At 31.1% G+C, this 12,036-nt stretch overlaps 1 protein-coding gene across 1 annotated transcript; it reads right to left on the bottom strand.

Moving 5' to 3' along the window:
- Positions 1-5,549: 5,549 nt before the first annotated feature.
- LOC115886312 (DNA-directed RNA polymerase III subunit RPC2-like) lies at positions 5,550-12,030 on the bottom strand. Its single transcript, XM_030905407.1, has 12 exons — positions 11,951-12,030; positions 11,697-11,897; positions 9,200-9,362; positions 8,891-9,145; positions 8,635-8,835; positions 8,263-8,456; positions 8,011-8,208; positions 7,331-7,571; positions 7,128-7,271; positions 6,873-7,074; positions 6,527-6,640; positions 5,550-6,249 (listed from the first exon to the last, which is right to left on the bottom strand). Exons 1-12 carry the CDS (start codon positions 11,996-11,998, stop codon positions 6,090-6,092), a joined length of 2,121 nt encoding a protein of 706 aa, XP_030761267.1. The 5' UTR covers positions 11,999-12,030; the 3' UTR covers positions 5,550-6,089.
- Between the last annotated feature and the right edge of the window lie 6 nt (positions 12,031-12,036).

Here is a 12,036-nt window from a genome sequence, read left to right as displayed (position 1 = left end):
CATCGTAAGTGGTGTATAAATAATTAAAGATTATTAAGAATCTTTTGATAATAAGTAAACAACATTTAACATAGAAAGGTTTATTCAAGTACTTTCGATAATACACTAATGTTAGAAATATTGATCTGAGTATTGTAACGCTATGAATAGCGCCCTGATGTACATAGTGTTTGACTTCACACAAATCTAATTGTAAACTTCTAATGAGTTGTGTATTTATTAAAAAAAAATAGTGTTTTTTTTTTTTTTTTTTTTTTTGTATATTTTCAAATAAAAACGAGTTAAAACTGTGTACGTGCGAGTCTTTTTGTCTTCTCGTGGTCACAATTGTACATTTGAAAAAATACTAAAAAAAAAAAGGAAAATATTACACATTTTTGTAGTTGCCATATATCAAAAGTACATCTATAAAGCTTTAACGGTTTTTTTAAGAGTATTTAGTGTTAATTGTATGATGAATTTTTCTATGAAGTTGTGTTGAATGTTTTTAGCTCTTGAAATTTGAATATGTCGGCATTAAAGATACTTTTTTTAAACTAAATAATGAGACAATAAAATTGTGATATATCAATTATGCGGTAAATTGACCCTATACTCTTTTAATTGCGGGGGTATTAGAGAAAAAAAAAATATGTTTTCACTTTCTACATGGAACTTGAATAAATTTTTGTCATGTTTATTTCTCAGATCTGGCTTAATATTATAAAAAAGTTTTTTTTTTTTTTTTTTTTTTTTTTATAATTAAAAGAAATAGATCTTTGGATCAACACGAGAATTTGAAGGTGGTATGAAGTTTATTTAGGCGCTAATATGGTGCCCAGTACATTTCTGCTGGAAAGAATAGAAGATATTTTTTATTAGTTATAAATGTTTTTTTTTTTTTTTTTTTTTTTTTTTTTTTTTTTGATTTTTTAATTATTATTCATTTTATGATATTCGTAATATACCATGATTTATTTTCATATTAATATTTATAAGATTTTTTCTTTCTTTACTACGAATAAAAGAATAATTTTTTTATTTGATGGAGAGTTATCCTGTGGTTTAAAAAGATTTTTCAAGACTGAAAGTCGCATTTAAATTAATGTTGTGTCCAGCATTTTAGTCTTGTAATAATAATAAAGATAATTATATAGAAATATTCGCTTCCGATTTTTTTTACTTTATACATTGTAATATTTGGATATAATGATTTATTTTGTGTATAGTATGTTATTAGATTACAGGTTATTTCGCGCTCATGCGAAAACGGAGTATTGTAGCCAAATAATTGGATTTTTAGAAATTGGATACTACTAAAGCTACAATTTAAAATTATTTTCGAAAGGTACTGTCCCATTGATAAATGAGATCTAAATTATAAGAAAATGTATTTTCTACGAAAACTACGAAAAAAAATATAGGTAAAAAATGATATAATACAGTTTGATAGACAATTAAATTGTGGATCTGATTATCGTAAAATATACAGGGTGTTTCATTTAAATTAAACGAGTTATTGCCATAGACTTAAACTAAAATATAGACTACACTATTTACATCTAAACGCGGCCAAACAATAATTTTTGTACATATGTTTACTTCTGGGTATACTCGACCGCAGCCGACCAAACTTTCCTCGTCCAGCCTATGTTGTCACTTGTCACTTCTTTATAATATTATCAATATTTTTTTACTTATTATACACATATATATTGAGATATTAATACTGCATTTTAATAAAGTAGGTTTTAATATTCCATAGATGTATTAAATAGTCCTTATACTACTTTTGTATTCAAGAACTATAAAATATGGTTCGACAGTGCCAAATTTGCAAGAATTTTGACTTAAATAATCCATTTAAGTCTCGAAACGATTTTCGACCGGTAGGCAATTCTCAATTTACCAATTGGGAGTCAGTGGCGTTGTAGAAATGCGCTTATTTAGATAATACTTTAGTAAAATGTAAAATCTGATTTTTTTCTATTACATAATCATTTATATAAAGGTTTTTGTAACAGAATCATAATTATAACCCTGTTATTATACATAATAGATAAATTATATTAGGCATCGGTTAAAAAATTAATAATGTTTTTATTAAAAATATATTCCGGTTTATTCTAAAACTATCTTCAAAATCTAAAACAACGTACAAGAATTTTAAAATGATATTACATTATGAAACAATATTTTTTAATATACCGGGTGCGTTCCAAAAGTGGCTCACCCCTATGACTTTTTTATTTTTTCAAATAAAAAAACAGATTTGTATATTAGTGTATGACATAAATTAGGATGGATTGACGTATTCAATTGTTTTTGGTCTCTTCCTGTTTCACCGGAAATGACTACAACTTTTGATTTTTAAGTGGCACCTCGGTATATTGCTACTTTATTCGATAGAAAATGACACTCTGAATAGAATGACATCATATGTCAACTTTTGAGATTGCCGCTTAAAAACAAATCGTATTTTAAATTCCAATCCAGAGTGCCATGGCGGTGTTAAAAACACTAATTTTTAATCAAGGTGCCTTGGAAAAATAGTTTTGATCGTCTAATATTTTTCGTGTCTTGTCTAGGCCGGTTAAAAGATGCACAAATCGTATTCTTAATCATATGTCATTTTTTTCAAATAGAACAAGGGTGACTCATTAGCATATTTGGAAAAAGCATTTTTTATGAATATATTGCTACTTGGTATTTCGAGTCAAATTGTCGTTATGAACCGAGTGTTACAATTTTAATTAAACCATATGCGAAAATGTCAAAAGTTGACATATGATATGTCATTCTATTCAGAATGTCATTTTCTATCGAATAAAGTAGAGATTAGGGTGCCATTTAAAAATCAAAAGTTATAGTAATTTCCGGTGAAACAGGAATCGACTAAAAACAATTGAATGTGTCAATCAATACTAATTTATGTCTTATACTAACATTTTTGGGACGCGCCCGGAATTATAAAGATAGTACAGGTTCAGGTGTACCGAGAAAAGAAAGACAGTGTTGCATTTCTCGTCAGAGTCGTCAGGGAACGACCGTTAGGACGGAGACAACCTATCTATCGCTCGTGTCGCGCTCGTTAGAACCTACAACAATAACAAGACATTGTCTGACCGCATTTTCCAGCTATTTATGAATGAGATGCTCAGTCTATATTTTATTTTAAGTCTATGGTTATTGCCGTTTAAAGCTAGTAATTATTTAAAATACATTTTTAGACACTCTCTATAGAGTAGTATTATTTTTATTATTGTAACAGAAAATTTAGCGAATAGAAAAACTTTAGTATATTTGATTTTAAAAACTTAAATACGTCTAGAGAAATGAAGCATTAATTGTTACTGTATTTTTACAAAATCGTATATTTCAAACACGGTAAGATTAAAGTGCGATAAACCTTAATTAAACTTACCTTTATTTTAATTGTAGAAATTAAAATTATAATAATATACAGGGTGTTCAATCTAAAAAATACAACTTTAATATTTTTTCTTTATTTGGGACACTGTACATTTTGAATATAATTTTAAATAGTAGCTTTAGTAGTTCTCCAACGATCCTATCACTCGCAATTTCTAGAAATCTAATCGCGTGGCTACAATACTCTGTGTCAATTGAGGTGAATAACCTCAATATTATTTTTTTTTCAATTTGACTTACTAACAAAATCTTACCTTATTAGATTAAAAAAATATTTGTAATACTCGTATTGAATGACATGACAACTTTATGTATTATTTTTTATATTGTATGCGTCAAAAATGATCTGTTATATATTATCAGGTGATATTCTGACAACAATTATGTTTTAATATTTTGCAAAATGAAAGAACTGTAAACATTTTAAAAATTTAACTGAAGGAAGTGGAACTATATGATATAATTTCATTCCAAAATAATGAGGGGATGTAGTTTACCTTATTTTAATATTATTAAATTATAAATGTAGCCTAGGTTGTTAGTTTTATTTTGCTTTGAGCTTAGCTAACGTAATATTTATAAATACAAACTGTGTTTCATGTTTTTTGAATTAAAAGACAAAAAATATTTTAAATAGTTTGTGAAAAAAAACTTAATGGACCTTTTGGCAGAAAAAAAACTTTTTATAAAGAATTTTTTCCATTAACGATATACAAAATTATTGTAATTTATGTGCAATTCAACTCTACGTCAGTGTAATTTATTGAAAACCAACCGAGAGTGAGTAAATAAATAAGAAGTAGCTGTTTATTTATCGATATAAGTAATTTTTTATTGCAGCTTTAGGATTTGGAATATAAATGTGAATTTAGGCTCTAAAAGGTTTTTCAATGTGTACCATATGTCGATATACCTTAGATCTCTTAAAAATTAAGGTTCACATCTTAATGTTAGTGTGTATATATGTAAACAAATGAAATATGTTTATTTATGCTTTGTATTTATTCATTATAATCAATACAAGCTTAATGTAATTTTCAATGTTGTTGGATTTATTTTGTAAAATTTTTCATTTATAAAATTTGTATTTTTGTTTTAATAAATATTTAAAATGAAACTTGTCTTTTATTCCTATAACCAATAAATATGCAATAGGGCATTTTAGGGGAAAAGTGTCTAAGTGGAATCAAGAAAAACTAGTAAACTAAGAAAAAACCTGGTATTTTAAATAAAAAGTTATTTTTTAGATTATAAATTGTGAAATTAATTAAGAGTATTATTTAAGTTATTAGGGAGATATGGCAATGTCCAATACTGCCGCAATTCCGCTATTAGCGCTGACGTTATTTTGATATTTGCGTTTGTCGAACTTCGTGTTATGGCAACACAAAATAGCGCTGATTGATTTTGATGTTTATGCCAGATTATGCAAACATTTTTAAAAATTTAGCCTTAACCTAGTTTTCTAATTTTGTCAATCAAAAAAGCATCTATATTCATTCTATATTATATTCTTTCTTTATTTTTATCAAAAAAGAATAGGTATTAAATATATCAGGAGTTTTAATTAGTGTCCAAAAGAAAGTGTGTCTAAAAAAGAATACCTACAATTTAGCCCAATAAAGAGTTATCTCAATTTTTATAAAAAATACAGTATCTCAACTGATAAAATAATGTTCCGAAACTGCCAAATAACCGCACGTCGCGCGGCGTCTTCTCTTCTTCCAAGGTTACCTTGGTCTTCTCCACCTAAATACCGGCATGCGGTAACGTAAATAGCGCACAAACGGTTACTATGACACTTTAACTGTCATAGTTGCCAAAATAACGCCTCCGTTAAGACCGCATATCGTTGTCATATCTTTCTATTATAGAGAAAAAATCGTTTGGATTATTTTTGGTAGCTTAAATGAACAAAAACAATCACTTAGTAAGAGTCTATCAAACGAGTCGGACAAGATTTCGACAGTCGGCATCCGAAAATTGACAGAAAATGCAATTCGCCAGTGAAATAAAGTGTCAGATAAGTGCCACTGTCATGTATTCTCTCGTTGGGCAGGGCAGATCTTATTTTAACTTTTTTTTGTCTAATAGGTCCTTGACGATGAATTTACTGATTATATGATAATAAAAAAATATGTTTTTCTATTTTTATTAAATAAAAAATGCAGAAAAATTAACAATATACAATATTTAAACATTTAGCTTACTCTATATTTACAAAGGAGATATTAACAATTAAAAAATACATTCAAAACAACTGATTTAACGCTGACGATAATCCCACAAAAATAAATTACTAAATAAACCCAAAGTTTTAATTCATAAATATCTGAAATCATATAATTCGTAATCTTTAGCATATTTTTTTAAGTGTGTAAAAAAACAGCGCCAACTTACCTTAAAAATCACGACATAGTTGACATTTTGTGGTATATAAAATTATATGATGTCAGCGACCGTCGTTCCTAAGGTAACTTGACGCCGTTTTGTTTTCGATTATACGGTATAGAAAAAATAGGTAACCATGATACAAAGAAAACTCATGCTAAAAAGTTTTGTTTGTATCATGATAGGTAACTATTTTGTTTTACCTTTTACAAATACATAAATAATTTATTATTTGCAGTAGTGGCTCAATGACAAACGAGCTGTAATATTCATAGCTTGCAACTCTGTCAGTAATAATTTACAAGCATAGGGCATAGAATCGTAGATACTTGTCCTGAGCTTTTACAACTATTACACCAGCCACAATATCCTAATCTTCCACATTGGTTACAAACGTCTACCTCGCATTGATCACTGGATACCATAAGGCGTTCTACCAACATCATGCTGTAAAAAAAACATGTAGGTACATAGTTAATTAGATGTGATGATTTTTTTTGCAAAAGAGCAATATGCGAAACTTACTACAGTTGGAGGTTGTAACACCAATGGTTCCAACCCCCAATTGTAGCAAGTTTCGCAATTTGCTGTTTTGCAAAAAAAAATCATGACCTAATTAACTATGTACGTACAAAATGTTCTGTTCCCTACATAAATAAAAATATATATATCGAATATCGAATACTGAAAGAAGGAATAGATATTAATTATATGAATAACATACCTAGCACCATAGCCTATAAGGCAATCGCGTTCCATTTCACCTAACCTCAATCCTCCATCTCTACTTCTGCCCTCTGTAGGTTGTCTAGTCAATACAGCTCTGGGACCTCTTGCTCTGAAAAATATTGTTGTATTATGTCAAGTTTTACATGAAAACTATGTTTTAACACTTGAAAATTATTGCTATAGTCTGTTCAACGATTCAGGGAAGATTTCGACAGTCGACATCCAAAAAATGACAGAAAATATAGATTAGCCTGTGAATTAAAATGCTAGACTGTCAGGGATCCTTCAATTGGACAGACTATATCAATATTTTTAATTGTATAATAGTAGTTGTTTCTTACCTGGCATGAATTTTATCTTGAACCATATGCTTTAATTTTTGATAATAGACAGGACCAGAATAAATGTAAGCTTCTAAAGGCTCTCCCGTTATTCCCGAGTAAAATACGTCTTTACCTTGGTAGTTATAGCCGTGCCTTGTCAGCTCATACCCCACATCCTCTACTTTTGATCCTCCAAAAGCTGTCCCATAGTGAAACTTGCCTAATATAAAATGTTTTAAAACCAAGATAATTATTATTTGAAGATGCACATACCTTCAACAGTCCCTGCTTTACCAGAAAGCAGTTCCATGAGCTTACCAACCGTCATACGGGATGGATACCCATGCGGGTTCATAATAATATCCGGGCATACACCTTGTTCATTAAAAGGCATGTCTTCTTGTTCTACTATTAAACCTAAAAATAAATTTTATAACTTAGATGTTAAACAAGAAGATTTGGTTTCATTTTATTACCAACAACCCCTTTTTGTCCATGTCTAGAACTAAATTTATCTCCGATTTCGGGACGTCTAGTTTGCCTCAACAAAATTTTGATGAGCGTCGTATCTTCCTCGTTTGTAGTAATCAATGCCTTTTCTACATAACTAGATTCAATATTTCTGTACGCCAATGGTGTGTCTTTATATTCAACTGCTACATTACTAGTTGCGCCTGGTACTGCAGATACAGTGGGCACAGATTTATTAACCAAAATCTACAATTAAAGAATATAATTTGTATTCCAGTAAAAAAGATTATTTTTAAAATATAGACATATCTGTCAATCGTTGCTTTATTGTTATGTCTTAAAACAGGATGTGCTAAAAGGTACCTTAAATGCCTTAAGAATTATTTTATTGAGTTACTGAAATTATTAGTTATATTATGATATTGAATATAGTGACAATAATTGACAGTGAACCAATTTTAAATTTTGACGTTGATCAATATCCGCTGATATCTGTCAATAAAATTATAATCTCAAACAAATGACAATTACGAGGAACAATGTAGATTCATTTACGAAATGCCTTAATGATATCAACAATATCATCTCTTGCTCCATGTGAAATAGAAAGTACGTATCTTCAATACAATAATTGACATACAATGTAACTTTGAAAGAATCATTGAACAAAGTAGATATAACGTACTTGTTTATTTTGTATCTGTTCTCCTGGACTTACTATCCCATCATTGTCCAGACAACTATGTCTCCACATACTCTGATTTGTCTGCGTATCAATTAATGGCCCTTGAATTCTATCAAATGTCTGATTTGGATATCTCTTCATAATACATTTCGAATTTCTATAAACTAAACATCTTCCAAAACCTCTGTCAATAGATGCCTAAAAATAAACTATGTATTAACCGTTTTTTTAATTAAAAATGTTAATTTTTACTTTATTTAAAATTAACGCATCTTCAATATCGTAACCACTGTAACTCATTACGGCTATAGTGGCATTCTGACCAGCAGGAAGTTTGTCAAAGTTAGTTAGTTCAATAGATTTTGTTTTACACATGGGTATTTGTGGATACACCAAATTATATAATAAAGTATCCATACGATTCCTTTGGTTGTATCCAATAGTTCCTATAAATAATTTGCGTTATATTAAATCAAAAAATGCGCAACAGTATACAAGGTGTACCAAAAAGTTCGCAACAAATGGGAAAATTTTTAGGTTTTTTTAAAAAAAATTAAATACCTCAATAATAAAAAATTACATTTGTTACGAATTTTTTGGGACGCCCTGTATAACAGTAAGTACCCATTGCTTGTTTTCCCATAGCACATTGATAGGTATTTCTTGGACTTTGATTGTGGTGGGGGTATGGAACCAATCCGGCACATACACCCAAAAGAGTAAATGTTGCTACCTCTAAATGGGTTGTTTGCACGGTAATATCCTTTTCATAACAAGCAATGTAACTGTCATTTTCCTCATTGACATCCAAGAATTCTATTAAACCTGGAAAACATTTTATCATAAAAAGAATATAATTCAAAACCCTATAGGTACAGACCATCATGGAGAAAATCTTCAAAACTTCTTATACCATTTTCCAGTTCATCCATATGGTGTTTATTAACCAACGGTATGCCATGTTCTACAATAATATACGGTCTGCATAATCTACCACCATCTGAACTAATATAGACGCATTTGTGTAAAAAACTGGGATAAATTGACACATAATTCGATATTTTTCCTTTTCTTCTCATTAAGCGGAAAACTTTCAAAAGTTTTCTGTAATTTGTTGTAATTCCCACAATATTACCTGGAAATAAATACTATAAAGCAACAAAAAATATAAAAAGACATTCTCTTTTACCATTTAAAAATACAATAAAGGCCGCAGAAGAATGTATGGCAATACTAGCAACCATTTCAATGTTTTCTACACCACAATTTCTAACCAATCGGATTAAAGGATATTCATCTATGTCAGTGGTTATATGTGTCATAAGAGCCAAGTTTTTGACCAATCCACATGACTGAAATTTAAAATAAATGACATATAAGTATAGTAGTACAGTATAGCAAAAGTTTCATTTCAGTTTTCTATTTGATATTTTCACTGTAATCTTTTTTTATAAAAAAATGCATGCAATAATAGCTCACGCTTTACAAATATTTTTTTAACTATACACAGGGTGACTCAAATATAATATTTTAGAGAATTTATTTTTGGAGAACGTTCCCCCAGAAAGAATGAGAATAAATGAGCCAATACCGAGAATGTGTAATTAGCCCAAAGAAAATAGGCTAGAACATTTCGACCTCAGAAATACGATTATGAGGTTTTTAGCGATTTTTTTTTTTGAAAATTTGGTTAGGTTATTTTCAAAGTAAAATAAGTAGGTTATTAAATTTATTAACAGTAGTATCAACTAATAATAGTAGTAGTATCAACTTAGACAAAACCGCGATAGTGCCATTTACCAGAAAGCGAAGTCTGAAAAACTTGAAAAGAATCCAACTAGATGGAAAGGAAATACTGCCATCACAGGAAGTTAAATATCTGGGAATAACCCTGGACAGTAAACTCCTGTGGAACAGGCCATATTAAGAACACTACCAGCAAAGCCATAAAGGCTCTCATGATATGCAGAAGACTGGCCGGAAATAGATGGGGCTGTTCCCCTAACATTTTGCGCTGGATGTATAACATGATAGTCAGACCCATGATTACTTATGGAGCAGTTGCCTGGTACACAAAACTAGAGCAACGGACGGCAAGGCTAAACCTGTGCAAAGTCCAGAAACTAGCATGCGTTTGCATCACAGGACCCATGAGAACCTGTCCAACAGCAGCAATGGAGGTCATTCTAGATCTAACACCACTGCACATTGTCATTGGTAGATATGCCAATGCGACAATGATTAGAATGGTCACTAACGGAATTAGTACTGGGAGAATTGTCAGATGAGGGACTTGGAACACCCTCAAAAAGAAAATACCACTCCTGCAACTCCCAATATGCTAAGAACGTACAACTTTGAGAAACATCTCAATGTAGTATTGAGCAATAAAAAGGATTGGAAGAGCGAAACGTCTGCCCAGCATTTAAAAAACCATACCATAACTTAGTATACTGATGCTTCCAAAACCAATACGGGAACAGGGATCGGAGTATTTGAGTCGAGAACTAAATACTCCGAACCAATGGGCACTTACCCTAGTATCCTACAGGCAGAAATCTACGCTATCGAAAGATGCGTACAACTTATCTTAGATAGGAACTATCGGAAACAAGAAATAGCCATCTTATCTGATAGTCAAGCAGCATTAAAAGCGATCAACTCAGTATCAATCAATTCGAAATTGGTCAAAGAATGCATAGAGAAGCTGAATAAATTAGGCAAAGAAAAACAAAAAGTCCTCCTACTCTGCTCACCAAGGGATAGAAGGCAATGAAAAAGTAAATGATCTAGCTAGAAAAGCAGCGAACACTCCACTAACTGGACCAGAACCGTTCTGAGCTCTGGTAACCAACTCAAGGCGAACTCAAGAACTTGGAAGACTCCATCCGCAACCTGAATGGGAATCTTGCAACGCTCTAAGACACTCGAAGAAGTTTCTGAGGGCTTACGATCAAGAAAAATCAAAGATCTTCCTGGATTTAAGTAAGAACAATCTTCGAATTGTCACGGGGTTTTTAACAGGACACTGTCTCCTCAATGAACACCTCAGTAGATTGAAACTATGAAGAAACGACGAATGCAGATTCTGTGGGGAAAATGGGGAAACACCAGTACACCTCATCACTGAGTGCGCCGAGACGACAACCATTCGTGCAATGAACTTTGGTACGACTGATATTGGAGATGGAGAACTAACCTCTATAAAACCGTCCCAGATACTGGCTTTTGTCAAAGCCCTGGGACTGTATGATGAGTTATAACTCAAGAAAGGGGGACACAAAAGATCTGTAAGGTCGCAGTGATTAACTCCCCTCCCACTCATTCTAAATTCTAAAATTCTAAAAAAAAGTAGGTTGTTTTGGACTTATTTGAAAAACGGTAGAGAAAATATGTTTCTTTTATCGAGATCTACCAGCCCTGAAAATATTTGCACTTATTTAAGATTCACCCTGTATAATCATAGCTGAATAATTGAAAATATCTTCAAAAAAGTCCTGCAGTGATTTACTAATATACAAATTTGCATAACGGACAAAAAAATGTTTAACGTTAATCTCTTCCCGTCGTTAAAAGCAGAATTTTTTTTTGCTTCCTACAAAAAATAACTATTTTATTTTGTAGATTTCCTTACAGTGGCGAAATACCCATAGGACTTTTTTGAAGAGACAAATAATTCAACTTACCTCTCCTTCTGGAGTGTCACTAGGGCACAACATGCCCCACTGACTAGGTTGTAAAGACCGCGGTCCAGAAACTTTTCTAGTCGACTCAAACTGTGAATTAACTCTCGTCATCATGCCCAAGGCAGAAATATAACTTAACCTAGATAAAACTTGTGTTACGCCTAATCTTTCCATACGAAATCTCTTAATTGTCCAATTGCCCTAGAGAAAAATATTATCAAACAAACGAAAACATACTTTTAGAAAATCCTTACTGTCGAAATAGCATATACTAAACAGTTGGCTATTAACTCAGACCTCATATATTTTACTACATCAAACTGGGTTGCCCTAATTTTGG

This window comes from Sitophilus oryzae, unplaced genomic scaffold, assembly GCF_002938485.1.
Source record: "Sitophilus oryzae breed Bouriz unplaced genomic scaffold, Soryzae_2.0 scaffold_482_pilon_pilon, whole genome shotgun sequence".
NCBI classification, from domain to species: domain Eukaryota; kingdom Metazoa; phylum Arthropoda; class Insecta; order Coleoptera; family Curculionidae; genus Sitophilus; species Sitophilus oryzae.
Note: the sequence above shows the minus strand (reverse complement) of the source record. Positions and strands in the feature narration are given on the sequence as shown.

Bases quoted from the DNA above. Each gene is read 5' to 3' on its own strand.
- LOC115886312 (XM_030905407.1), bottom strand. From the start codon at position 11,998: ATGAGGTCTGAGTTAATAGCCAACTGTTTAGTATATGCTATTTCGACA. The intron at 8,836-8,890 runs GTCTGTACCTAT...AATGTTTTCCAG, and splicing joins TGAAGATTTTCTCCATGATG to GTTTAATAGAATTCTTGGAT. The intron at 8,209-8,262 runs GTAAAAATTAAC...GTTTATTTTTAG, and splicing joins ATGCGTTAATTTTAAATAAA to GCATCTATTGACAGAGGTTT.